This window comes from Lipophrys pholis (genome assembly GCF_963383615.2).
Source record: "Lipophrys pholis genome assembly, chromosome: 16".
Taxonomy (NCBI): Eukaryota; Metazoa; Chordata; class Actinopteri; order Blenniiformes; family Blenniidae; genus Lipophrys; species Lipophrys pholis.
This window is the reverse complement of record NC_137634.1, coordinates 15,793,554-15,821,384: the sequence shown is the minus strand read 5'-3', so window position 1 is coordinate 15,821,384 and position 27,831 is coordinate 15,793,554. Positions and strand designations below refer to the sequence as shown.

Genomic DNA, 27,831 nt, shown 5'->3' with positions numbered 1-27,831 from the left:
CCAAAAACATTATAATAATAGTCGGACATGCAATATGATTTAAATGTTGATGTATTGGTGTGGTGTATACAGCATCCCAAAACTCATAACTGGCTGATATACAACAGTGGACATTGAAATTGCTGTCTTAAATTGTTTCTACATGAAAAAATGTAATGAATGCATTTATATGAAATTCATGAAAATTATTTCAAGGAAGCAAATCCTTCTCACTAGTTTTAAATCAATAAAATAATAATTTCAACAGGTGTCTACAAACAACAGTCGGACAGACAGACAGACAGACAGACTGTTTTATGGGGGAATTGGGATTATTTTATTTTATTTTATTTTATTTTATTTTATTTCATTTCATTTCATTTCATTTCATTTCATTTCATTTCATTTCATTTTATTTTAAATAAATCAGTTTACTCCTTCAGACGTGTCTTCAGTTGACTCACACTGCCTGATTTTTGTATTATTTTTTTAATGCGCATTGAAAAATCTTCAGCGTCTTGCTGTTTATAGTTACGGTAAATATTAGTAAGCTGGTATGAATGCCTGACGATTATTACTACAAATAATGTTCTAGATTCTGTTCAACACATTGGCACCTTTCAATGAAAAAGATCTGGATTCAGAAATGATATAATGTATTTTTGCGAGGCGCGTAAAGACGAAGATATTGATCAAAATTAGCCCTCGATGGATGACGTGTATGTTTGGGTCCTTCCAGTTTCCGGGTGTGGATAGCTTGTTTGCAAAGGAAGCCGCCTCGCCTAAAAGATGTAAGTTTCAGCTCTTTTATTTGAGCAGTTTTATCGAACATAGCCCGTATTTATCAGGAGATAACTATGTCCTAATGACTCTCTCTATATCGTGCTCGTTAGGTCTAAGGTAACGTTTAAAATCACCCTGACGTCGGACCCCCGGCTTCCATACAAAGTGTGAGTACAGAGACAGCTCAGCAGCTGCAGGCATTTCTGATTCATTTGTAAGATGTTGGAGTTTTTTTAAAATCACTATCATGATTATGATTCACCGCTATCACAGCATTTTATCGAGCATTATGTGGTAAAACAGTTTAAACGTATCTATTATAAACCACGTTACACGTGTTCAGTAGGATAACATCTGCTTGTCTGAAGCTGTGATTCACATGTTGACATGTCAGCAGCACATTAGTCTTCATTTTAAAGTCATTTTAATATATATCATAATCATAATACAGCTTGATATCTCAAAAGACAGATTTAATAGAAACATATATATCTAAGGATATGGGGAAATCCAGTTGTGACAGCAGCTCCATAACGAAAAAAGATACGGGGAGAAAAAGCAATATTAAAGAAGAATAGATATTGTGTTTATTTGACAAGAATACGAATTAGCAATAATTCACACTGTAAACGTTTCAAAGAGGAAACAATAATAATATTTACAGTGGATTATGTTGGACCGGCAGTGTTAAACAGAGTAATACTATTTATATTGATGCTGATGATATTAGTAATCAGATAATGATTATCTGTGTTCTTATGACAGAATTCATGTGTAAAATAGTGTTTTACAAGTGCTTTAAATGAAGTACGTTAGAAAGATCTTTCTGTAAAATCAAAATTGAAAAAAGCTTCTGTTTGTTCATTGCAATCAAAGTCTGCTGGTTTTCCATAATAAAAAAATACATCTTAGGACTTAAGTAGTACTCTAATAAGAATGATAATCAGGCTTAAATATACAGTGTTTCACACTACATATTCCACTGTCTCTGCAGATCTATGTGTACCGGTAAGTGTTTGTATCAGTGTTTGTGTCAATCACAAGCTTTGTGGGCCAGAAGCAGCCAGCCAGGCAATCTAATCCGCCTCCTGGGTGACACAACACAGTGTTTAAATCAGAATGAAACATTCACAGTCTTCTTCTGTATAAAGGTAACTGTTCATTTATAAACTGATCATTGGACTGTTGCAACAGACAAAATACTGAAATCAGAGCTGATAGATCAGTCATGCAGCAATGGATGCGATTTACCTTTCCACATAGTAGCATCAGTACCAAAGTATGGGTTGATTTATAAAAACATATATGCTGCGAAGGGTTTGTGTAAAAATGTTTTCATTTCATTGCTTTGGCCCCTCATAGATTGAATTAGACAGTATGTGGCCCCTGGACTGAAATTAGTTTGACTACCCTGGTTTACATTAAGTTGTTTTTAAACACATTTTCACAAATGTGCAAAACACTTCATAGAGGTTAGTGCAAACGTAATGTGTGGTCACAGTAAATCCCTATATTAACTCTTTTAGACCATGCTTGAGGTAAAATCAATGCAACACATTTCAGTCGGATTCAAATTTGGGCTTTGGAAGATGTGATATTGTAGTCTGTCAATGAACGGTCTACGTATCGTTCACTCTAAACTTTTAGACAACATACATCACATCTTTTGATATCTTTTTTATTTACTTGGTGAAAATAGTGGTTTACTCTGCAAACTTGTTGCACAAAGCCACAATAGGTACTGTAGTTTAAGCGTTCATTGCCCCCTGAATGGTCGTGTATCTTGTTTTTACAGCCATTTCTGTCACATTATACCCAATCAGAATTTCTCCAAGAGCAACTGAGTACTTTGAAGCAATTAACTGAGTCCATGCAGACGATTTTAACCTTAACCCGCAGACAGAGATGTTCTTCTAATGAGGTCAGACAAGGCCACACTGGGGCTGTTAGTGTCTGAGCATGAACAGAGGGGTAATAACAATAATGAAGTATCACTTCACCTCGGTCAGAGAGCTGAATTTGAATGTGTCATTAAGCTCTTTTTCTTTTTAGTAGAACATCTTCACAGATTGTTGACAGTTTGCTGGACTTTATGCTCTGATAAGTTGACACTTGCACACGATGCTGACGCTTCAGCTCTTCTTCTGCTGCTCTCTCCATTTCTGCCTGAGCTGATTGATTTTGCCCTCGACCACCTCAGCTCTTTCTGCATTACCTAACTTGGCGAGTGCATTTGAAGGCCTGTGATTTATTTGTTTGTTTTTCGGTATGTTTTATCTCCCGTCTCAGCGAAAGGCTTCTTTTGGTTTGTGTTTTGTTTCGCCCCTGGGAGGTCTCCGCTCCTCTCTCAAAACGGCACCGCACAACTCATTGGAGGAATTTCACACTGGAAGTCTAGTGTGTCTAACTACTTATGCCATATTTAGTTTTACTACTTCTGACAAAAGTAATGTTACACGTAGTCCGCCTTTAGCTTTTTGTGCTTTTTTTTTTATGGAAGCCAAAAATAAATTTCTTGCCTTAAATTTGTGTTTCTATCCTGTTGAAGTGTAACGTGACTGAACCTCTAAAGCAGCCTGTCAATTAACGATGGCTCACTATGAATGGACAAGTTCAGTTATGTGGGGTTGCTGCTTTATGGGGGACTTTTATAGCTCATTTACAAACTGGGTTTTATTATATTTAATGTTTTTAGGATCCTGTTTTATTGTTTTTGCAGACTAAGCGTTCCTGAGAGCACGCCGTTCACAGCGGTTTTGAAGTTTGCGGCCGAAGAGGTGAGCTCACACATTCGTCATACCATACAAATACATACATGAGTAACAATAATAAAATAAATACTATTCTATTACATTTATGATTGTCAAAATGAGTTAACACCAGTGACTGATTCATTATTTAATTTGCTACGGTGAAGTTTTACGAGGAAAGCAGAACAATATGTGTACGAGCAAAAGCAGATTTAAATTTCTTACCTACAAAATAATGAAAGACATTGAACCTCATTATCTGGCTGTGTTTTTTTTAACTCTTTTATATCAACTTGTGTTTGGAGCTGTCAGTGTATTGGTTTTTAAAAATACCAAATGTGAGGAAAAAAGACAGTATGTGAGCAGGCGTCCTCATTTTAAGCACCGATGCTTCAGTGTACTTGTAGATATTAGGCATCTCTGTGGAGGGCTTCAAAACAAAGACAAAGACACACTTGTTCACTTTTTTCATTGGTCTTAAACTGTATGCATGCTTTTACAATTCAGGTTGTACAGCACAGCTATGAACCGCTTCTGTGTGTCGGCGAACCCGTCTGAAGTTCAGAGCACGAGCCCGGGGCTGTGTTGGCTCAATCGGCCGATCCTATTTTCTATCCCGTTTGAACAACACGCGCTGCATCATTATTTTGCACGATGGCGCCTCATTTTAAGACGTGAATATGCAAATAGGGGTAAAGGCCGTTACTATTTAAGTGGTTTTGGTCTCAGGTAGGAAAGAAAGATAACAGAAACTAATTTGGTAAAATATCTGTAATATTCCTAAAAGGCAGCAGCGATCACGTCGGGCAGATATTCCATCTGTATGAGATTCACACAAAGAGAAGCTCAAGTGGAGGCTTATGCTTCCCAAAGCTTCATGATTAGATAAATCAAGTATCAATATTACTTCTCCCTAAGTCAAATAATCCTCGCTAGAAGTCATTAACTCACAAAAGATCGAACCTCCCGAGGTACGTAATGTTTTCAGAAGAAAATGGCCTTGAGATAAATGTATGTTCTATATGCGCACAGACCCGGGGAACACATTATCAACTTGTTCAGGGATTTGAATGAGCTTTAATGTTCAACTAATAATTAGCAAATGTTTCCGTATGGGACTCTATCGTCGCGCTTTATCCAGCTATTCCAGCTGTGTGTGAAATTTCGAGTCAACCATTAAACCTCAAATGCTTCCTTTTGGACTGTTGGGAGGAGAAATGCTCATACGCGCAGGGAGAGCATGCAAATTCATAATGATAACAATATTCGTACAGTGATGATTCATTTTAATGGTGATGCACGTTACACATTCCTAAACTAAAACTTTATCCTATCATGTGGCTGCTGACAGGATTGCAGTGGTCCTCCTGCTCAATACGACCATCCGACTGTTTAATTATATGGCACCGACATGTTTCTGTTGCTCCATATGACAACATCCCACAATCCTATATTTTGTGTTCCACGTGTGGAGCTTCCGTTACCTGGTGGTGCTTCGCCCAGCAGCTCCCCGTCAACCTTATCTGCCTGGTGACAGACTGCTCCCTCCATCCTTTTTGCCACAAATCCCCACCAACCCACATCTTCACCCTTGAAGTGGGACATGTATTGTGGCCGCGCCGAGTGATCTCCTTCCAGAAATTCAGCCGTGGACGTCTTTGCCTCGGGCGTCCTCCGAATCCCTTCTGCGTGTGCGCGTACGTGTATAGATGTCGCCATGTGTGGAAATGTGTGGAAACTCGCGTGTCCGACAACCGTGAAAGTTGGCAGACAAAGGGCTGGAAACAAAACACGCAACACAGCTTTTCAGTTTCATCGAGTTCGCTTCTGGTAATGTGTTTTGCAGCTCCGATTCTGAAGTTGAAATTTTTCGACCAATTGGATGACAATGTGTGTCTCTTCATGGGGTTTGTTTTATTCTCTCTCTCTCTCTCAATGTCTTCAGGCCAAGTGTAGTTGTGTAGCGACGTTCCCGTAATTCTGTTAAAATTTCCAGTATCCAAATGTGAACTTATGAGTGTGATTTACTGTTCCTGCTTCAATCTGTTACAGTTCAAAGTTCCATCAGCAACCAGCGCAATCATTACAAACGGTGAGTTTGGGCATAAAACAAAACAACTTTCACCTAATGATTTATTTATTTATTTATTTTTTTTAATGCTCTTCCCAAAACTACTTTTGTGAAATGTTTAGGAGCTGGATAGTTATTCGGAGCTGCCTCACTGTTCTACAAAGAGAATCTCATTTTCTTTACAAAGTGACTGTTTTGACAGGAACGTCTCCAAACTTCCAAACAGCGAACTGGGAGGATTTGACAGCGCTTCAATAAATCCGGACGCGCTCACTGTAATCTTTGAACTGCAGTCTGATGCTGGAAATAAACTGACGCTTGAGATACTGTCAAGTCGCATAATGGTATACAACGATCAGGGAAAGCAAGCCCAACTTCAAAAATGTCGTAATCTTTATATTTTGCGCGGCTAAAATTAGGGATGACGGGCAACATTTTTGAAATGCCGCGATCCCTTCAACATCCCGGTGAGAATAATACGCTTTAAAAGACTGTCAGCCTCCCTAATGTGCTATAAATGTCCTGCTTCAGCTCAGAATACGAGTCAAGAGACCTGAAGAGATTTTATCCTCCTCTCCTCGTCTAAAGCCAGCGTTCGCTCCGGGGCTAACCCTCTCCAGTTCACTCGGCAGTTCGAAAACAAAACTGGGTTTGTGCGATCCCGCAGTTGATGCTGTTACTTTCCACCTTGCAGCAGGTTTGTTGGCAGCCGTCGCGCTCGTCCCCACAGCGCGGCAGCCAAGTTACTCAAGTGACACAGTTTTCATACAATCAATTAACTTGTTGAAAACTAATTGAAAATTACAGCCCAAAGCATTTCAGTGTAACATCATAGCAGTTTGAGAAACGGTAAGTTCAGCTGCGTCCATCCATCAAGGATTTATAAAAAATGGAAATAATCAAGTTTATAACTGTGTATTTTTGTAGAAGAGGACAATGTTACACATTGAAGCTCATTTAAAGGGCCGTGGTTCTTTTTAGAAACGGAAACATTCCTCTCTTTGTTTTGTTTACCTCGGCTGTGAGACGGGACCGTAACACACTGGAAGTAAAGTTACTTCTGAATTCTTTGTCAGACAAGAGTTTCAGTTTGATTAGTGGCGTATTTATGGAGGCTGGCATACTCACTGATCCTCGTGGTCTACTCTGAATAAATTCACTTCATTTGATAGTTTCGTCTCCTTCTTATTTTTTGCTGCTCCTTTGCTTCACATTTTTCTCACGACGCGTTGACTTTTTGTTTTATTGTTTGCCTTGCAGATGGAATAGGAATCAACCCTGCCCAGACTGCAGGTGAGCCGTTATGTTCTGCTGTTAAATAATCTTTAAAAGCAAATTTCTTCTAAAGGACAAAAAAAAAAAAAAAAAAAACTTTGGTGCTGGTATATCTCTCCTGAAGCCGCCATAAGTGATGTGTGACGTTGTTTCTCCCTCCGTTCAGTTTCATTAGAAGCCTAATCAAGCTTTCCTTTGCTCCTCGCTCCTCGCTGCCTGTCACTGCGCTTCCATCAAAGCATTAACGAGCCCACGCGTTTAACACAGAACTTGAACACGTGTATTTCGTAATGCACTTTGGTAACACTCGCAGGCTTTTGGTTTAATAATGTGAAATATTAGTCTGATAATGTCTCCCGAGGCGGCGTCTCTGTGGGCGGTTCGGCAGGAAAGGCGAGACATTAGACTTAATCAACATAATAAACCAACTTGGTTACAAGCTGTTTCAGGTAGTTGAATTCCACTTTTTATTTTTTTATCAGCGTGCATTTGGGCTTGACTTGTAGTCGAGAAGAATTTTGACTTTTTTCATGGAATAATACTAAATAAGTGGGTGTATCGGAATGGAATTGAATAAACTAATACTCAAAGTCCCAAATAAATCAGCAGTACGACGAAGAAACATGATCAAAACAGTTATGGGGAACTTTATCAGCCTGGCGTTAGATACATTTGACTGAAACCTTTGAAGTCTGAGCAGAGCAGGAGTGAAAATCATGTTCAAAGTTTTTGTGAGGATGGATGAGAGTTTAAGGAATCTCGCCACACCCATCCACCCTTAAACCCAAAGGTGCCGTAACCCCCCACTATGGCCGAAGGTTTCGTCAGTGTTCGGGCTTCCTGAAATATCTTGCCACATCCATCTCGGTGTTGAGTGTGGTCGTGAGTTCAATTCCAACCCACGGAGGAGGAAATTAAATCTGATACAGAATTCAATAAAAGGAATCTGACATGCTGAAATGCTCCAAACGTCACAAGACGCCCTCTTGTGTAACTTAACGGAGTCTATTCCGTTGTGAATATGAAAGGGAAAGAAGTGGCAATTATACTTTAAGTTGATTAGAAAAATGACAAGCGACGAGGCCGACGTCAGACCAAACTTCAACGTTTTTGTCTGAAAGCCCAGTGAGTTACCATTATCCCTGCGTCAGCCCGATTCCCTGCGGTTCATACTTAAAGTGTGTCTTATGTAAGTCGTCGTTCTCATCAAAGAAAAGTAACGGCTGACTGGGTTTCCTGCATAGAGCAGGGGACGGCAGTGCCTACTCTGACCAAAGGCAGAAATGGAGTCTTTCCTGCAAAGAAAGGAGACGGTGGTGGGCATTCACAACACCTTTTTATCTGCGCTACACTCATGCTGGGCGCTGCCAAGAATAGCCTCAGTTCAGACACCTCTGTCAGATTCCCTTTTTCGCCCACTGCAGCCACTCTACCTCTTGTTCGCAGAATTGAGTACATGATGGGAGTTGATCTGATGTAATTTTTACAATCTCTTTTCTTTCTTTCTTTTGACGCACACACCTCATAGTGCCGCTCTCACATTTTAATGGAGCATCACAATACATTTATTAAATGACTTTTGCATGTTTGATTTGAGCATTTATGCCGGTTTACTTGCGGGTTCATCGCAATTTATTTCAATAAACTTGCGATTTGTAAGCTTATTACAGCATAAGAGTCATTTTGGCTGACGTTCTGTATTCTTTAAAACAATCTAAATGCGCGTGTCCAACTTTTAGAGACGTCCCCATTGTTCGAAGATGATCTTAAAATGTTTATATGAAATATTTCATCATTCCCCTCCCAGCTTTCCAATTGACATGTTTCTGCCAGCTTTCGTGATAATTAATCCTCTTAATAAAATGTGTGGGATATAAACTGCAGTCTTCATTCGGTGCTTTGTCCTGTGTTGCAGGCAATGTGTTTCTAAAGCACGGATCAGAGCTTCGCCTCATTCCCAGAGACAGAGTGGGAGGACAGGGAGACTGATGCCGCTTTTCCTCCTTGACGGCATAATGACTCATGCAGCAGAATCATATAACACTTGAGACCCAGGAAACTCCTCAGCGTGTGTCATATTTATTTTTCTGGCCCACAACTGACAGTGACTCACATGAGAATATGTATATTTAAAACTTACAGTATTGATGAAGTGCACCACACGTCTGCATTTTGTTTTCCCCTTCATTATCTGTCAATTGCAAAAGTTTGGAGTCACCGAGAGACACACAGAGATTTCTACTGATTAATTACTGGAGAGAAACTCAGCAGCTGCATCCTGGTGAAGATGTTCACTAAAATAGCAAACAACTAAAATTAATGGGAGCTTTTGTATCTTTGTAAATGACAATAAAATTCCACATTGACTCACAGTTAATGCTTCTTCTGTAATGTTTAATCGACATTTTGCATGCATTTGGAAATGCCTGAGGTGTATTTTCTTTTAAATAAATGTATGCTATAAGAGATTATTGTCACCTGATGTAATAAATGCAGATATTTTTTTTTCTTTCTTTTGTTTGTTCGGCACATTTTGTGTTCCTCAGCCATAACGTAACTGGACTTTTATTCTGACTTCTGCTTGTGGATCAGATTCTCCTTTAACTAAAAATGATCAGACATATGGCTCTTTGCTGCCCTCTGTCAAGATACATTTCAACATCAATTTGCACTTCATGCTTTGCCTTTGTAATCCATGACTTCCTAAAAACGTGAAATCTGAGGGATTTTGTTTAATATTCATTGCTGGAGTAATTAAGAACTGACAAGCGAATGTTGAGAACGCAGAAAAAGTAAAAGCAGACAGTTATCCATAACTATTACAGAGTTTATTTCCATCCATGAAATACACGTTAAGTCTTTGCAGCCATTTGTCCAGTTGTTTATTTCCTGGTGACATTTAGAAAATTAATTATGGAAAAAAAAAAGCTTAAATATATCGTTATAAACTATTTATCTGAATCCTAAACAAAGTGAAACGGGGTGAACAGATCAGCAGTTTGCTCTGAGAAATGCTCAATTGTTTCACTGATTAATGTGAGGATGCAGTTTATCTTCTCCTCCACATTAATCATAATCATCTGAGAAGGTCTGAGTCATTTGTTCCCAAATTGGTTCCCGTTCTCCACCCAAGGGAGGCAGAGCTCCGCCTGGTAAAGAAAAATAGGCTCCCGAGAATAATGGAGTGTGCACGCTGCAACACACAGGAGGAAGGCTCACGGTTTGTGTCCCGGGAGCCATTAAGGATGCAGATGGGGAGGAGGAGCAGGAAGACTGTCACAAATGGATTTTCTCATTTATTTTAATCAAAGTCACTGCTGGGCGCATTCACCAGAAATTTTGTTCCGAAATAGAAAAAGACGACTTGAGTGCCCCAAATGTCGCAGATGTTATCCATCGCACTGTCGCAGTGTTTGTGTCTCCCCTCCCAAAAAAAAATAAAAATAAAAAATGTTTAGTTACTGCAGGTGTTAGAAAAATAATCTTTGTTGACATGCCGGATAGAAGCAAAAACAATCTAAATCTTTTGTTTTTCTTTTTTTGACTCATGAAATTGGTGTGAATGTTGTAAATATTTTACATGATGATGATATAGGCGCTGCACGGTGGTGTAGTGGGTACCTGTGTCACATTCAACAAGATGAACCTGGTTAGAGTCCAAGCTTCGGGGGGGGGGGGGGGGGCTTTCTGACTTTGCGTGTGTTCCCTGTGCTTTTTTCTCCCACCATCCAAAAATGCTGATGAAACTCTAAAGAAAAGACTACAGAGATGTTTTGAAATTTAAAAAAATTCAAGGAATATTGATAACAATATAATATTCATGAGAAATAGCTTTTTTTTTCATCACAGCTCTCTGTCCTGAGCCGGTGGCTGGATGTCGGTCTGAGCAGTCAACCTCTAATCACTCAAAACAATTGTAGGAACAGTTCAAATTGCATTTTTTTTTTTACTTCCAATCTTAAGTTAAATGGATGATGTAAAAATAAAATAAATAAAACATTGAAAAATAGAGAAAAGCATGTGTTTTAGTTTTTTTTTTTTTAACTGCTTTTTGTGTCATTATTCAAATTGACCCACAAGAGAATTGACTACTCAATATGCTGTATAGTTCATTTCTTTAATTTTTCAATTAGTGATAACAATAACCACATATAAGAGACAGAAAAGACAAAGAGCAAAACACTCTAATGGAGCAAAAAGGATAGAGATGAAGAATGGACGAAACACATGAGAACAAGAGAACATTAAACAGAAAATAGGCAACACCACCTGTATGGATTGGAGCAGGACGTTGTTCCGCCTGCAGGAATCACCTCCCTGCTGTCCTTGACCAGCCGATTGGGTTCAATGAAAAGTTGTCAATCAAATAAAAGTAAGTAAACTAGGCGCATGCAGCACTGCTGCTTTTCCTTTTCTTTCAAATGTGGCAGCTTTATGTGTTTTAGGTACTTACATCTTTTTCTGTCTTCCCTCTATTTAAAGATTAGAATTTTTGAATTTGAATCGGCAAATAAATGCAAAAACTTGTTCGATGCAGAGCGGGAACATTACTTACTGGACCCATGTGACATACTGCTCTTTAATACCAGACACCTCATATCTATATCGATTTGAGCAGAATTTGTGGCTCGGCCCTCCACAGGAGTTTGTCATGTAGCTCACAGGGGAAATGATTTTCCGACCAAACCGCCACAATAAAAGGTGAAAAGAAAGTGGGAGCGTTTACATTTTTAAAGGCTGCAAAGTTCAAATCTGTATTTGAGCTGTTAACTGAAGTTTTGCTGATCTGAATCTTCACTATCCTCACAGTCAATAGATACAGTTGAACATTGTTGAGTGTTGTATTTTCCTTTCTTGTTTATTCCATCATGTTGGATATATTTGTCGTTGTCTTTTTGTGTGTTGTACGTGACATGCACAGAAATACAGACAGCACAGTTTTTCCTTGTATGTTATTGCTAGTTTCCCTCTGCAGTCCAAATACATGCATACTTCGTAGTATGACTATACCTATAGGCGTAACTGTGTACGGTAATCTGTCTCGGTGTATTCTGCCTCGCACCCGGTGTAAAAATGATCAAATTGGCCCTAAGTTGGATGAAGCCATATAGAAGATAGGTGACTAAAGAAAGAAAGTATTTATTATACTATTATAAGGCTAAAAAACAGACCGAGACAATGTGCAAAAATCGACAAACTTTTGTATGTATCGTGTTCCTCAGTCTCTACTTTTTGAAATCGAAGAGAAATGCATTTCTGACTGACAGCACATGCAGAGTGATACTCCTTTTTGCTTAGTCACAGAGAACAAACCTGTCGTATCAATTGATTGATTTATCTTGAGGGGAAATAGAAAGCAGCTGGAGGTCTCCAGCAGGGTCTGGGATTGAAGACGGCGGCCATGGAGACACACTGGGAGGAGGACGCTGACATGACTGGATGAAAGAGTGGTATTGACTGCTCTGTGTGTGTGTGTGTGTGTGTGTGTGTGTGTGTGTGTGAGTGTGAGTGTGTGTGTGTGTGTGTGTGTGTGTGTGTGTGTGTGTGTGTGTGTGTGTGTGTGTGTGTTAAAGGAAGGAACATGTTGACATGTATTTCGTGAGAAAAAAAAAAAAAGGTTATTTTTCCCATGAACTCCCCTGTATTTTTTATTTTTTTGTGTCTCCCGCTGCTTCATAAACGACACATGGAGAGTGCACCGTGGCCTCCCATTAAAGACAGGCAATCTAAAATGAGATCTGGTGATCTCTCACAGACTCCGAATAGATAAGACCATCACTCTGGCCACAGGTCAGTGAGCCAGATAACGGAATGGCAAGGTGGGGAAAGGAGAGGAAACGTGCTCTCTCTTGACAGCCTATCCAACTCATTTTCACTCTCACACATCAGTCACTCCAACATGTTTCACCCTTGTGCGTGTGTGTACCCCGCTGTGCGTGCAAGCAGGGCCCCAAAATGAGGGCACATCTTGGATTCACTGCATGCATTCACACTCTGGGTTACTGAAAGTAAATATATAAATAAATGAGCAATTTGAAGCTCATGTGGAGATTATTTAATTGTGTGAATGCCCTGATTCTGCCCCCTCCTGTCATAAATTTAGTATGGCAGCTGGTGGAGGACTCCACGGAGGAGCGTAAACGTCCCTGAAATACTATCTTCCTCTGGCAAACGTTTACCAATTACTCTCCACGGAGTCCAGATATTTCAGCACCCAGCATGTACAGGCACCACATATCCCCACACATCCACGACCAGTATTTTTTTATTTATTTTTTTTTCAAATATGAGCATCTGCTGCCATGCCTCGGGCTACAGTGTGATGTGACTTTTTCCAGCATGGTGTGATTATGTTGTGTGTTTTCTAGATGAAAATACACCCAGTTTATTCATGCAAAATAGTGCACACAGACACACAATTGTTACCGAGGTGTGTATTTCCTGAGCTCTGCATATATCGCAGTCACTCTCTTTCACTTTATTTATCCTGAGCTAACTCAATCTCGACCATTCAAAAGGCTTATCCGCACGACTTCTGACTTTTTTTCTGTTTTTTTGTTATGTCTTTAAGGAACCTATTTCATATATCAACTTCTTCTATGAAGCACTGACATCCAGATGATAGAGCATCTTCCTCCAAATTACATTGAACCACGTGATGCCTGATGCCACAGCTGCACATCACAAATCGGCGGTTTTAACTGAGCGAGACGACTGAAAGTAACTATCTGCTGCGACTGGTCAAATAGCCGCTCAGTTTGCATGTTCTCTCTCTGCTCTTTGCCACTAAGTTACTGTTTGATGTGTCATTGCTGCACATAGTGGATCATGTCGTCTTTACGTTTGATGTGGCTGTAAAGTGATTGTAACTGATTACTTATTATTCATCTGGTATTCAAAAGAATCTGCAGCTTTTTGATAGAATCCATCATAGGAAATTCCTTCTTGGCCCGTCAGCTTCTCTTTATGTTTTTCTGTCTGTTTGCATCTGTAGAATAACATGTACTTTTACATTTCAAATGAAGTTACCAAGATTCCCTTCCAGTTTTTCACACAAGTACACGTGAAATCCAAGAGGATAATGTTTCTACTCTAACTTGCAGTACTCATATTGCTTTTCAGATGTAAAAAAAAATTAAATAAAGAGAAGCCGGACAAGTTGTGAAAACATTTGAAAGTCGCTCAGCTCAACAGTTTTTTTCTCCTTTGAGTTAAATGGTCTGTAAAATCTGTTGAGGCAATCCCACAGCTAATCTTTTATAATCCGCTCTGTCTTTGTATCTCTTCTCTCTCCTCACAAACTTTCTGCACCAATGTGTATTAAGAGCTTGTGGGAGTATTAATAAATGGCTTGGGGAGTGTATTTTGAGGACACAACAGCCACAGGCTGTGTTCTGCGTGAGCCATATCCATGCAGCTTGGTCAAAACAGAGACAGCAAAGCCTTATCCAGGGTACGTTTCCGACAGCAACTCATTTCGGCTCAGCTATAACTCCGCAAATATGCTGCTGTGAATTCAGCAGTCATGGTGCCTGGACTAGGAATCCTTCAGCCTTACTATTACTTTTCTTTGAGCTCTCTACCGTGGAGTTTTTTTAATTTTTTTAAAGTAACAACTTGAATAACTTGAATACGTTGGAAGTCGTTGGCGATGACCTTCTGCTCTTGTGGTGTGATTGATAGCCATCATGCATCATGTTGACAAGGTCCCCAGTATGAATCCTGTTTGGGGGATTTTTCTGTGTGGAGTTTGCATATTCTTCATACACTGGGTTTTCTCACAATGCAAAAATTGGTGTTTCTAAACTGCACTGAGACGTAAATGTGTGTGACTGTCTGTTCCTCTGTTTTCCCTGTGATGGACTGTGCAGACCTGTGCAGGGCGCGCCCCGCCTTTGCAGCTCCAGTGCTGCAGAACCCTAAGTTGGATAAAGTGCAGAAGATGGATGAATGGACAGCTCCAAGGCCAGGTTATCATGCTTGTTACTCAAAACATGTGTTTGTCTCTGGTTTTTATTAGCTTATTCTGCAACGATAAAGAAGTTTCCATCATATGAATGTACTCTTTAAATGTTAGGATGAAGGTGTGTAATGTATATGAGTATCGGTCGGCTCAGCCTGAAAGAAGGGGAATTAATGACTGTTTAACACTAATGACACAATTAACACTAATGACAGCTGCATGTGGATTCAGATTATTTCCTCTGTGCAACACTTACAATTAAACAAAAGACCAAGGAACTTCATGACCAATTTGGGGCAAACTTCAAGTATTTTCTACTTCACAATAAAGCAAACTGCAGCTCACATTTTAAGACTGCCCCCAGCAGAACATCCAATAAATAAATAATATGCATTGAACTTTTCACATATATAAAACCTTCCAATTCATCGATGCCTTCGTCTGTTAACAGGAGTCAGCACTGATTCTGCCCAGGAAGTGGAGTTTATCTCTGGACACTATCGTTCAGTCTGTAAAAACAAGATTATCTCTGGGTACGGAGTAAGATCTCTGAGATCCGACAAAATAACCCCCGGGAGCCACTGAGGTTATCAAAGCTTGGACTTGAAAGGGACATTTTGAACAGGAAGCCTGCATCACAATGAGCGAGTGGGGGATTAAAAGAAACGGTCATTTCGGAGGCACAAAGAGGCTGTTAGTATCTCTTCAAAAGTTTGTCTGATGTCAAAAGTTTGACTGGCCAAATACTACTTTCCTTCTTCATGTCTATTAATTTTAACACAGTTGTTAGTGGCTTGGAATCTTTGAGGTTAGGCTGGGAGGGTCATCACCGGTAGAGTAGAAATGTTTCACACATATAAGCTTGCTTACTCTAGTCATCAACTTTCTAAAAAAGTGTTTCAGAGTAAACAGCAGAATTGTGTTGTATTGTGACACAACATTGTTTCGCCATGTTTGAATCATCTGCACTGGAGCCACTCCCAGCTGATCTTGGTGATGATCTCATGTGCACAGGTCGCCACTCAATCACAGCACTGAGGCAGGCCATCACTCTCACACACTCGTACAGGCAATTTAAAGTTTCCGGGTCAGCAAATAAAAATGTCCTTCGATTGTGGAAGGAGAGCAAACCTCACATAGACAGGCTCTGGCCAAGAAATGAACCCAGATGTTTTTGTTGTAAGGAGGCGGTACAAACCACGGCGCCAACATGCTCGTCTTGACCTCACATGCATTCGTTTGTATGTCATTTATCGTGGAAAGAAGTTGTTCCGCCTTTACTTGCTTCACGCTATGCAAGTGCAAGTTCATCCCTCTGCATCCATAAGTACTTTCACAAGTCAGAGTCTGTTTGTCACCCAATCCCGGTGACATCTAGCGTGACTGCTGAAGAGATAAAAGCATTAAAGTTGCTGCCCTGGGCAGTCTTCCCTCAGAAACAGAGATCTCACAGAGGCACTGATATTAAATGTCAGAGAGTGTGTGCAGTGTGAAGAGTGTACAACAAGTGTTCGTGGGCAAGGAGCAGCTCATTGGAACAAAGGAAAGAAAAGATCTGGAGTCAAAAGAAAGAATGCCTCGTGAGGGGCTGTTAACGTTGTAATTAAGTGCTGCGACTCTGTTTTTGCTGTCGTCAAACCTACCTTTAACAGAGTTGCCTTCTCACACTTTCTGTGGAGGATTTACTGCCACAACCTGGACAAAACACAGTGATCAGACACATGCCTGTACGTCAGTGTCACATGTGAATTTGAACACCCTCACTGAGGTTACCTCGCAAGTGAAATAATGTTTTTTTTCTTTCTTATCAGATGAGGTCTTTGATGTCTCTTAACCGGATATCTTTCCTGATACCCCTTCAGATGATTTGGTATCTCTTTTGAATCTGTCAGACACGTCTGAGCCCAAAGCCAGACAAAAGCTGCGATGTAATCAGTGGAAGTGAATCGCAGCACCTCAACACTGGAAAACCTGAAAAGTCCTGAAATTAGCAAAGAAAAATTATCTTTTTCAACGTGTCAGTGAGATCTAATGAACGTCAACACCTGATACGCGTCATATAGTGCAGTTCCACTCTTCACCACCAGAGAGCAGTATCCTATTAAAAAAACATCTCTTTAATTACCACAGTCGGTTGTTTAGACATAAATCATTAAGGGTTTAATCATTTATCTGCTTAATCCTATTTATAGAGAATCAGAATGTTTCCTATTGTTTTTTTCATACTATTGCAATAAAACTTTAAGTAAGTATTATTATAAATACTTTAAGCAATGCTGTGAAAATCAACAACATAATTTACATAATGTTTAAATATGGTTAGTTACTCATATAGTCTAATTGTTTAGTAAGTGTGAATATGCTGTAAAGAAATTCAAACAGCTTTATTTAAGCCTTCTAGTCTTATCTGCGCTTTCCCTTAATTAGACTTAAATGAAAATAGAAAACAATTTAAGAAGATGTATTGAAAATGTGGCAAGAAGCAAGATCTCTTCTCTTCTCTTCTCTTCTCTTCTCTTCTCTTCTCTTCTCTTCTCTTCTCTTCTCTTCTCTTCTCTTCTCTTCTCTTCTCTTCTCTTCTCTTCTCTTCTCTTCTCTTCTCTTCTCTTCTCTTCTCTTCTCTTCTCTTCTCTTCTCGTTCATCTTGGGTCCGTCTATATAACGATTTGCACCACCAAGGAAATGCTGCAAAAGTACTGTAACAAATGTTCACCTCCAACAAGGCAGAAGAGCTGACAACAACCAGTGCAAATTGACACTGCCTGCAGGGCTGAGGGCTGAGTGCTTTGTCTGATACGTGATGGAGTGTGGCAGGCTTGTCCCTTATTAGACTCATCACCTCTGTGAAATCACATGAAATAGAGAGAATACGCTCCGCAGGAGGAAATGTCACAAAGCCAGCCAGCTGGAAAAAGTTTCACACACACGCTGTAAACAAGTCATTAATTCCTACCAGTTTAGTGTAGTTTTTGTATACTATTTCACAGAGAATTTTGCAAATGCACAGTGCCTCACAGTCCTGAAAGGAACTGATGCATCTGGCAGTCTTCTTTGACTGCTGGAAAGCGGGAATGTGATCCATTGAAAGTTCGGCTTTTCCCTCAGTTTTCAAGGCCAATCAGTCTCTAAGGAAATGCTCAGATTGAAACAGATATTTACCCAATTCTCCTCTAATTCAGATAATAACCCTGTTTTTTGGGGGGGGTTCTAACTGAAAGGCAAACGTCCACTGAAGCATTGTCATTCCCCGGGGGAAATGAACGTCTGAGACGCAGGAACAAACTGGCTGTTTCGCCAGACAGTAAACGTTAACCAGAATGACACTTTGTGTAAGCTTACACAGTCATTGTGTTGATGATTACAGAGCAGCAGCAGCACCAACATGTCTGTTTGGAGGAAAGAGTTCCTGGTGCGTCCTCTGAATGCTGACATTTTCACGACTGTAATATGGGAACAAAGACAGAGCAGATGTGTATCTCTATGGGTTTGTAAACCCTTGTGAGAATGTGTATGTGCAAATTGGGGGTGGGGGTACGGGGGTTTCCAACACTTTCGGCTGACCCAGACAAAAATAATTTCAGGTTCTGCACCGGGATGTAACTGGTGGTTTTGCATGTCGAGCTATTGCTTTTATGTGTTTGCTTCCTCAAGAAGAAACAGGTTCTGTGTGAGCTGGTGAGGACAGAGCAGGGAGTGACAGGAGGCCTGCTCCTTTCATTGATGTAGCGTGTTGAAAGCATGAGAGTAACAGCTGTGTGATGTAAACGCAGGCAAAAAGTGGTCAGATCTTTTACTGGAGCGAAAACGCATATAAAAAAGAACAGGCCAGACGGTGTAAAAATACTCAGAGGTAAAGATCATATGAAATGGGGTAAAAGTCAATGAAACCCAAAGAGGACTTCTTTTTTTAATACATGTATTCACTCGCATGACTAAATTCAGTTACCGTATTAAAGGTTCATGGATCATTAATCTAGGAAACATGATAAGACGTGTGTTGTATTCACCTCAACTGATTAAACTACGCCATTGAGATGCAAAACATGGAGCTCCTGCTCCTCCTCACACAATGAATTCCTTTTTGTGGAAGAACGCAAACCCTGCTGGACATCTGTACTGGAGCATTGTGACTGAAGCGAAGGATCAGAAGCAGAAAATGTTCCCGGGAAAATGAAAAAGAAAAACAACTTTATGCTTCCGCTGTCACGCGCTTTGTTGCAGCATCACAAATTAAAACTCCTACCTTTTGATTCTTTTGGGACAGAGGTGTGTGGGTGGTGTTTGTCAGCAAACAAAACCTTTTTTCTCTCTCCCTGTGCAATGCAGTTTATGAATTTAGAAGATCCCTCTTGGAGTGACAATCTATGCTATTGTTTCATGTGTTGTTCCAGTACTTTCATTTTGTGTGGTGTAGCGGATAGATCTCGAGTATGAGGTCTGTATTGTCTTCCTCAGCATGTGTTTTCTCAGGGTATTCTGATTTCTACCTTACCGGTAATTGGAGAAATTGACCTCAACCAAGTTTTACTAAATATTTTTTGAGCCAACTCATAATTATCAGAAGTAATTTTACGAGGGACAATTGGAGTGGCGCGAATATGTAAAACTGGTGTAAATGAACATATTCTCATGTGTTTTGTGACGGAATAATAATGTATAGCGCCATAGTGAATATTCATTTGGCGTTCTGTGGTGTACGTGGATCCAGCTCATCGGAAAGTGTCTATCCAAATAAATGAGCTTTTATGATAAGAGAGCTTTTGTGTCTTTTCTGGCATGCAAGCCGAGATTTTATGCAAATGGAACAATCTGACGGTTGTCTAATCCTCATACTGTCATTAGCTGACAGTTAGGAGGTTGTTTTTTTTTTACTTCTCTGTGTTGCATCAAACATCAGAATCTCCATGTGTGGCCTTATCACAGCAACACAGCCACTGTGCACAGGAGACATCCACATCGAATATGTCATGAGTATGAGGCTGAACTTTCCAGAAGTTTCATTGTACTTGGTAGGTGATTGTGAATGGGCGACAGGGATGAGCCAGCATTTCAGCACTAATTAGTCAAATTGAAACTGAACAAATACTTCTGAGATAACCATCCAGAGAGTCAGGCTCATCGGAATCGCATAATTGTTCTCATCATGCTGTCATATGGGCTCCATGAAAACTATTTTGCAGGAAACAACCATTCTAACTTACCGTGTTTATGATGAAATTCTTTATGCCCTGCCTTTGTTCCGCGGCACTCTCACTCGCTCGGCAGGTTTTAGCATTCAGATTGACATCCTTGTCAATCAGAGTGGCCCCCCCCCTCATGTAAAGTCACAAGAAGAATGCTCCTGAGCATTTAAAAAGTATGACAGCTGGAAAAGCACGGGGTGGCTTGTAGTTTGAAATAACAAGGCACTACAAACCCTCTAATCACCTGGCATTTTAAACGTGGGTGGTGGAGAGCTGAGAACAAAATGTAGGCACAAGTACTACTTCCAAAGGTTTCAGGGTTATGATGACTGAGGATTAAAAAAAAAAAGGAAGAAAAAGAAATTCAAGCTTTTGTCAGACTTATAAATGAGGAACTTCATGTTTCATGTTTGAAACTTGAAACTCACAGACATTTAGTTAACAGAAAGTTTTTAAACTTGACTCATTATTGTATTTGAATAAATTGTTATTCATAGTGCTCATGCTCGGACCCTTTTAACTGAGCTGATGTAATTTCCCAAAAAGCTCACCATGTTTCTCATTAAATGTGCACATCTTCCAAAAAGCGTCCGACTGGTTTAGCTCTTATTAACAGCAGCCATATTTTAATTTGACCATGGCCATAGCCAAAGCCTGTGCAAATTTCTCTCCGGAAAACACCAATAAGAAATATTAAGAAATGCTCAAACAAAAAAATATTGAAAAAACAGTAAACTGATCACCTGTAAAACTGCTTGGAGGGCAGAGTGAGGAAGTTGGATTTATTCTGTCATGACTTTGCCTTGATAGATGTTCCAACCGGCTGTTAAAAAATTCCCCCAAGGATCACCAAGGTCTTGCAAGATAGATTTTCTCCAATTTTAAGTAACACTTTGCACTTCTCCATCTGTAGAAAGTGAATGTGGATTTCACTTCCCCACGCTACTGCTCATCGCAAAGTTGTTGATTCTTTTTTCTTTCTTTTTAAAAAAAAAAAAAATCATTCATTTGTTGGCATTATAGTTAACTGATCCAGACTGACAAGGACAGGGTCTTTGTTTATCTCGCCTGATGGGCAATGGGAGGCTTTTACGGTTCCTTTTTCTTGCTTGAGGGAAGGTCAACATGTTTCAGGGGCCTGCACTGAAGTGCTCATTTGCCTCGAAATAAACAGCAAAATAAATAAATGGATGAATGCATGCATAAATAAGAAGTATGAAGCCCACTCCTTCTTCTCTATCACCTCATTCACATTTAAACTCTCTTCAGGAAATGTGGAGTCACAATAAAGCAAATGAGGTGCGACATTATGGAGGATTAATGGCTAATGACAAAGTCCTTTTAATTAAGGAATAAAGCCCAAAGCCCAACATTCATATTATGAGTATTGGGGGACAGATGACACACAGCAATGATCTATTTACAGATTGTATCTTAACCTTAAGCAATATGTGCAATTTTCAAAGGATGTAAAATTTAGAAATGATCATGCATTATGAATGAACACTAGAGCAAAGCCATTACTGTCAGAGTGCAAAGTGTTTGTGCAAAGAGAGTCATCGCCTAAAAATGTATTTTAAGAATGCATTATTACCTTTAATGTGCAATTCAACGCCTTTTCAGCTCATTGGAGAAAATATTGAACAGCCTCTTTCCGTCCTGCAGGACATAAAGGTGCGTGTGTAGTTCTGTCCAAAGAAACTCGTTAATTGCATTATAATGAATCTCATCTTTTAATACTTCTCCCCCTCCTCCTGGTGAGTGTCATTTGTTCTGCCCACTGGCGATCTGAGTGGTCCAACAAGCCCTCAGAAATCCTCCAATATGTGCAGAGAGGGGCGGTAGCGCTTTACGCAGCCTCTCAAGTGTCTGAAGTTAAAACTCATGCGCGCTATTCTCCCAGAGTATGTCGAGAATCCGGACGGATAGACGCACGGGAGTCACCGTGTAGGCATCACCTCACTCCCACCAATTTATGGGATTTTAATTTTCTTTTTTTCCCGGGACAAGACAGACCAGGGGCATTTTGCATCTGTTTTTTTTTTTTGTTTTGTTTGTTTGTTTGTTTTCCGGATGGTTTGGCACAGACCGGCTGCGAAAATGTTCCACAGACTTGCTCTGTGTTTTGCAGTAACAGGTATCGTCCTCGCACAGCCTGACAGCTCTGGATTATTTTACGCGCTGAGATCAGAACTATCAGAAGACGCGATCTTGGTGGCCAATAACGGAATACGCGTGCCTTTCGGGAGGTCGGTGTTCATCGATCCCATCAATGATTTGGTGATCCAGACGCAGCCGGGAGACCGCTGCAGCATCACCGTCCTGGATAACGATCCGCTCTCGCAGAGACCGGGGCATCTCTCTCCCAAAAAGTTTCCCTGCGATTTCGGTCCCAGCGACGTGACGTACTCGCACTATGGATCGAGAAGTCCCGCTAAAGACCGAGTGAGACTGCAACTCAGGTACGACGCGCAAACCGAGACCGTGATCATCCCGTTCATGATGGAGGTCGAAGTAGTTTTTACGCAGCTGGAGTTGCTCACTAAAAACATGCCTCTCACTGTTGATAGTCTAAAAGGAATCAGCAATCCGATCGATAGGAAGATTTTAGAGTTTACTTATGACAGAGACTCGCATAAATGTGAAGTAGCATCCCTGTCCAGTGGCAGCGCACTGCCCAGATATGGGAAACTCATTGATGGAGGCAAACTTTCCAAAATGATGGGCTGTGATGAATTCATACAAGCCGATATCCGCTATGAACACACTTTTGAGCGCAAGTCACCCAACAGGGACTATGTTCCCATGGTTGTGGAGCTGCATGATAAGGAAGGCAACCTAATGAAGCAGGAGTATTTTCATCTTATGATTCGCATCAAGGAGGGGGAAGAAAACACTCCTCCGAAGCCAAGCTTTGTGTCTATGATGATGATGGAAGTCAGCCAGTTTGTCATGACCGCTCTGATCCCTGACATGCTCGCTGCTGAAGATGTAGAGTCAGACCCAGATGAGCTCATTTTTAACATCACTTCTCCCTTGTCCTATGAAGAGGGCTACATAGTCAGCACAGATGACAGAAATCTGCCCATCACATCCTTTTACCAGAGAGACCTGCGTGATCTGAAAATAGCTTACAAGCCCCCCTCTTTGGATTCAGACACGGAGAGGATTTTCCAGCTTGAATTTGAAGTGGTGGACACAGACGGGGCCATCTCAGACCCATTTGCCTTCATGATTGTTGTGAAGCCGATGAACTCTCTTGCCCCCGTTGTGACACGAAACACAGGTCAGCTGCTGTATGAGGGACAATCTCGGCCCCTTTTCACAACCCATAACTTGGAGATCAGCGACGAGGACAACCTGGACTCAGTCACAATCACTGTGGTGGATGGGCTGCGTCACGGCGACCTAATGGTGCTGGGCTCTCACGGGAAATTCTTCACACCTGCTGACCTTATAACAGGAGTGGTTGTGTATCAACATGACGGGAGTGACACATACAGTGACAACATTGTCTTTAAGATGACAGATGGAAAAAATGAAGTGGAATTTCTCTTCCCTATTACGATTGTTCCCACGGATGATGAACCACCAATTATAAATGCTAACACTGGTCTGGTGCTGTTCAAAAATCAGATGATGCCTATATCTCCCCTCATGCTCAGTGCTGCTGATATCGACTCTGAGGACTCAACTATAAAATTCAACATTGTTCCCCCTTTTTCTACAATTGGCACAGTGCTCTTACGGCAGTCAGACGCCCCCGAGGATCCCTCCTCCTGGAAGTTTAATGCTGAGGATGAAGTGTATGAGAAGGAAGTGACAGAGTGGCTGCAGAAAGATATCACTGACGGGAAGCTGTTCTACAAACACACAGGCCCTCACAACACAGACACAATCATAGATCAGTTATTGTTTACTGTCCAAGATGACAACGACCCGCCAAATGAATCGGGAGAGAATGCATTTATAATTCGTGTTTTACCTATTGATGATGTGCCTCCCGAGCTATATCCTGGCACTACGTTGCGTTTGACTGTTCAGGAGTACAAACTCACTCACTTCAGCAAAGACGTTCTCCGCTACACCGATTTGGACTCTGAGGACCGTGACCTCAAATACACAATCATCCAGCCTCCGACGGATACAGATGAAAACAATCCGGTTCTGTTTGGTTCTTTGGTTCTGACTGACAGTCCAATCACAGATGTCACAGAGTTCACACAGGCACAAATTAACCATCATAAGATCTCCTACTCTCCCCCGGAGGTTGAACTCGGGATTACTGCTCACGTCGTGCAGTTCAGGTACACGGTTGAAGATATTGCCGGGAACAGTGTTGAAGGGGCCTTCACCATCTATCTGCAACCTGTCAACAACAAACCTCCTCAGATTACAAACACCGGCTTCTCTGTGTTTGAACGTGGCATGCACATCATCACCATTGCCGAGTTAGATGCCACAGACCTCGACACTGGAAGTAAACAAATAACCTTCGCCCTGAGTCAGCCCCCAAAACATGGCCAGATTCAAGCAGCATTTATTGACCTTGAGAAAAAAGAGATTTTCAGACTTGACGACATTTCAGAGGGGAGGATTTCATATATTCACGGAGGAGAGGAGACAGTGAGCGATGAATTTCAGTTGGACGTCAGTGATGGGATTCATGTTGTAACCGTGACGGTCAAAGTTAATGTAAAGCCCGTCGATGATGAAACTCCAACTGTCAGCCTGCCTCCGGGAACAATCGGGTCTCATATGGATGTGCTGGAAAATGGCGCCACCGAAATCACAACTAATGTGATTCAAGGCCACGATGATGACACGGATGACCTCCAGCTGACCTTTATTGTGGAAGATCCCCCAGTGATGGGAGAAATATTGGTGAAAGGAGTGCCTGCTACAAGATTCACACAGGCTGACATAATTAATGGTGTGGTGGTTTATGCACACACAGGAGGGGAGATTGGTGTTCTCTCTCAGCAGGATGGCTTCAATTTGACTCTCACAGACATGTCTGATGATTGGACAGTAGGTGGCAATAAGGTCAATGGAGTCCAAGTTCGTGTCACCATTCTTCCTGTGGACAGCCAGGCCCCGGAAGTTGGAGTTGGGATTCAGTTCAGTGTCATTGAAGGAGAGAAATATGCCATTGGCCCTCAGCACTTGAACGCTGATGATACTGATACTCCAACTGATGATATCCTTTGCACCATCATTGTCCAGCCCACTGCCGGCTATGTGGAAAATATATCTCCCGCTCCAGGCTCAGAAAAGTCCAGGTCAGGAACGGCTATCAGTGCTTTCACTATCAGAGAAATCAGGGAAGGCAATATCTACTATGTGCAGAGCATTCACAAAGGGGTCGAGCCGGTAGAAGATAGATTCACATTTAGGTGCTCTGATGGCATCAACTTCTCAGAGAACCATTTCTTTCCCATAGTGATAATCCCCACAAATGATGAAAAGCCGGAAATTTACTTGAGGGAGGTTGTCGTAATGGAGGGAATGAACATAGTTATCGACACTCCGATTCTGAATGGAGCTGATGCTGATATTCCACCTGAGGAGCTCCTGTTCATGATTTCCAAACCACCTAAATATGGTGCCATTTTAAACCAGCTTTCCGCAGGCTCTGTTTTGGTGAGTAATTTTACTTTAGAGCAGATTAGAGAAGCTTCAAGTATTATTTATGAGCACGATGACTCAGAGACAACAGAGGACAGCTTTGATGTCATCCTGACGGATGGAAAGTACTCTGTAGAGAAAACAGCCATGATTATGATCATCCCTGTTGATGATGAGACCCCGAGGATGGCCATCAACGATGGTCTGGAGGTAGAAATTGGAGAAACCAAAGAGGTGAATAATAAAGTGCTCAAAGCAACAGATTTAGATTCAGAAGACAGCACGCTTACGTACATCATCCGGTTTGGACCTAGTCAGGGTCTCCTGCAGAGAAAAGTCCCATCTGGGGACCTTGAGAACATCACGCTGAGCATGAACTTCACACAAGCTGAAATCGATGCAGATCTTATAATTTACACACACAGTGGACAGGAGGGCATCCGAGACTTGGTCAAATTCGATGTCACTGATGGAATGAACCCGCTTATCGATCGTTACTTCTACATCACCGTGGGCAGTATCGACATGGTCTTCCCTAACGTGGTCAGTAAAGGTGTGTCTCTGAGAGAAGGTGGCAGAGTGACCTTAACTACAGATCTTCTCAGCACCACTGATCTCAACAGCCCCGATGAGAACTTGATCTTCACTGTCACAAGGGCCCCAGTCAGGGGCCACTTGGAGTGCACAGACACTCCTGGAATGCCCATTGTGGCTTTTACTCAGCTCCAGCTGGCCGGCAGTAAAATTTACTACATCCACACCTCAGATGATGAGGTGAAAATGGACAGCTTTGAGTTTGAAGTGACCGATGGCTACAATCCTATTTTCAGAACATTTAGGATCTCCATTGTGGATGTCGATAATAAGAAGCCCGTTGTGACAGTAAACAGCTTAGTTGTCACAGAGGGGCAACTTAAGCTGATTACGCCATTTGAGCTAACTGCTGAAGACCAGGACACAGCTGAGAAGCTTATAAAATTTATAGTCACCCAGCTGCCTGTTCATGGCAAACTGCTCTACAACCAGTCCACACCTGTCACCAGCTTCACAAAACAAGACCTGAATGAAAATCTGATCAGCTACAAACACGATGGAACCGAATCGTCAGCGGACACTTTCTCCTTCACCGTCACCGACGGCACACACGCTGACTTTTATGTTTTCCCCGACACAGTTTTTGAGACAAGGCACGCCCAGATCATGACGATCACGATAGTATCGATTGACAATGGCATTCCCCAGATTGTGGTGAATAAAGGTGCCCCCACTTTAAAGATTTTGGCCACAGGTCATCTTGGATTTCCCATCAACTCGAAAGTGCTGCGGGCGGAGGACAGAGACAGCAGCCCGTCCTCCCTAGTGTTCCACATCACTGCCCAGCCCAAACACGGCTACATCGTTAACCTGGGACAAGGGAACAACTCCATCAACACATTCAGTCAAGGTAATACCTTCACACACACACACACACACACACACACACACACACACACACACACACACACACACACACACACACACACACACACACACACACACACACACACACACACACACACACACACACACACACACACACACACACAACTGCTAGAATAAATTACCTTTGCATAGATTTTGCATGTGTGTGCAATAATCAAATTACATTGTCAGTCAAATGAACTTCAGGATCACCTGCTGAGCAAAACTACTTTAGATTCTACACTATCAGTTATAAACCCATGTAAAATCATTCGCTTTGCTTTGTAATAATTAGCAGTGTTTCGCTCATAACTTTATTCTGAACAAATTGTTGTCATCTCTAAAGGTGCGACATGATACTTTGGGAATATAGAAAGTTAGATTATTTATGTTTCTCACACATCCTGAAAAAGATTTTAATTTATGGAGTAATAATCATTCATATGTGTGACAAGAGTTCGCTTGGGAATTTCAATAGTTAATTTGTGGGCCTGATTTAGATGTGCCTTGCTCATCAAATCATAATTAGCAGACCAAAGTAAGAGGCTGATGTTCCTCACAAATGTAGACGGTTAGAGATGAATAATTTATTATTTCTGCATCTCCGGGGAAGTGTTCACATCTGATGTTCTCTACAGTGGTTTGTTAAATGAAGCAGGACAGAAGTGGAGGATCATGTGAAAAGGTCAGCGCAGAGCTCTCAGTGACAGGATGGCATTTGAGTTGTAGCACATCCTG

At 41.2% G+C, this 27,831-nt stretch overlaps 2 protein-coding genes across 2 annotated transcripts in view; both read left to right on the top strand.

Moving 5' to 3' along the window:
* Positions 1-502: 502 nt before the first annotated feature.
* On the top strand, positions 503-10,287 carry ufm1 (ubiquitin-fold modifier 1). The gene is made up of 6 exons (XM_080483886.1): positions 503-770; positions 873-929; positions 3,482-3,539; positions 5,565-5,604; positions 6,844-6,876; positions 8,774-10,287. Coding segments are annotated over exons 1-6 (264 nt in total). The 5' UTR covers positions 503-768; the 3' UTR covers positions 8,848-10,287.
* Positions 10,288-22,116: 11,829 nt separating this feature from the next.
* frem2a (FRAS1 related extracellular matrix 2a) overlaps positions 22,117-27,831 on the top strand; it is a gene marked incomplete at its 3' end in the record, with an annotated part of 57,113 nt that continues 51,398 nt past the window's right edge. The window contains exon 1 of the mRNA XM_080482862.1: positions 22,117-27,076. Within this exon, the coding sequence (XP_080338988.1) occupies positions 22,504-27,076 (4,573 nt within the window). The 5' untranslated portion in view covers positions 22,117-22,503. The remainder of the gene's footprint in view (positions 27,077-27,831) is intronic.

Excerpts from the sequence above, each read along its gene's own strand:
- ufm1 (XM_080483886.1), top strand. Across the intron at positions 3,540-5,564 it reads TGAAGTTTGCGGCCGAAGAG|TTCAAAGTTCCATCAGCAAC; the intron begins GTGAGCTCACAC and ends AATCTGTTACAG. Across the intron at positions 5,605-6,843 it reads CAGCGCAATCATTACAAACG|ATGGAATAGGAATCAACCCT; the intron begins GTGAGTTTGGGC and ends TTTGCCTTGCAG.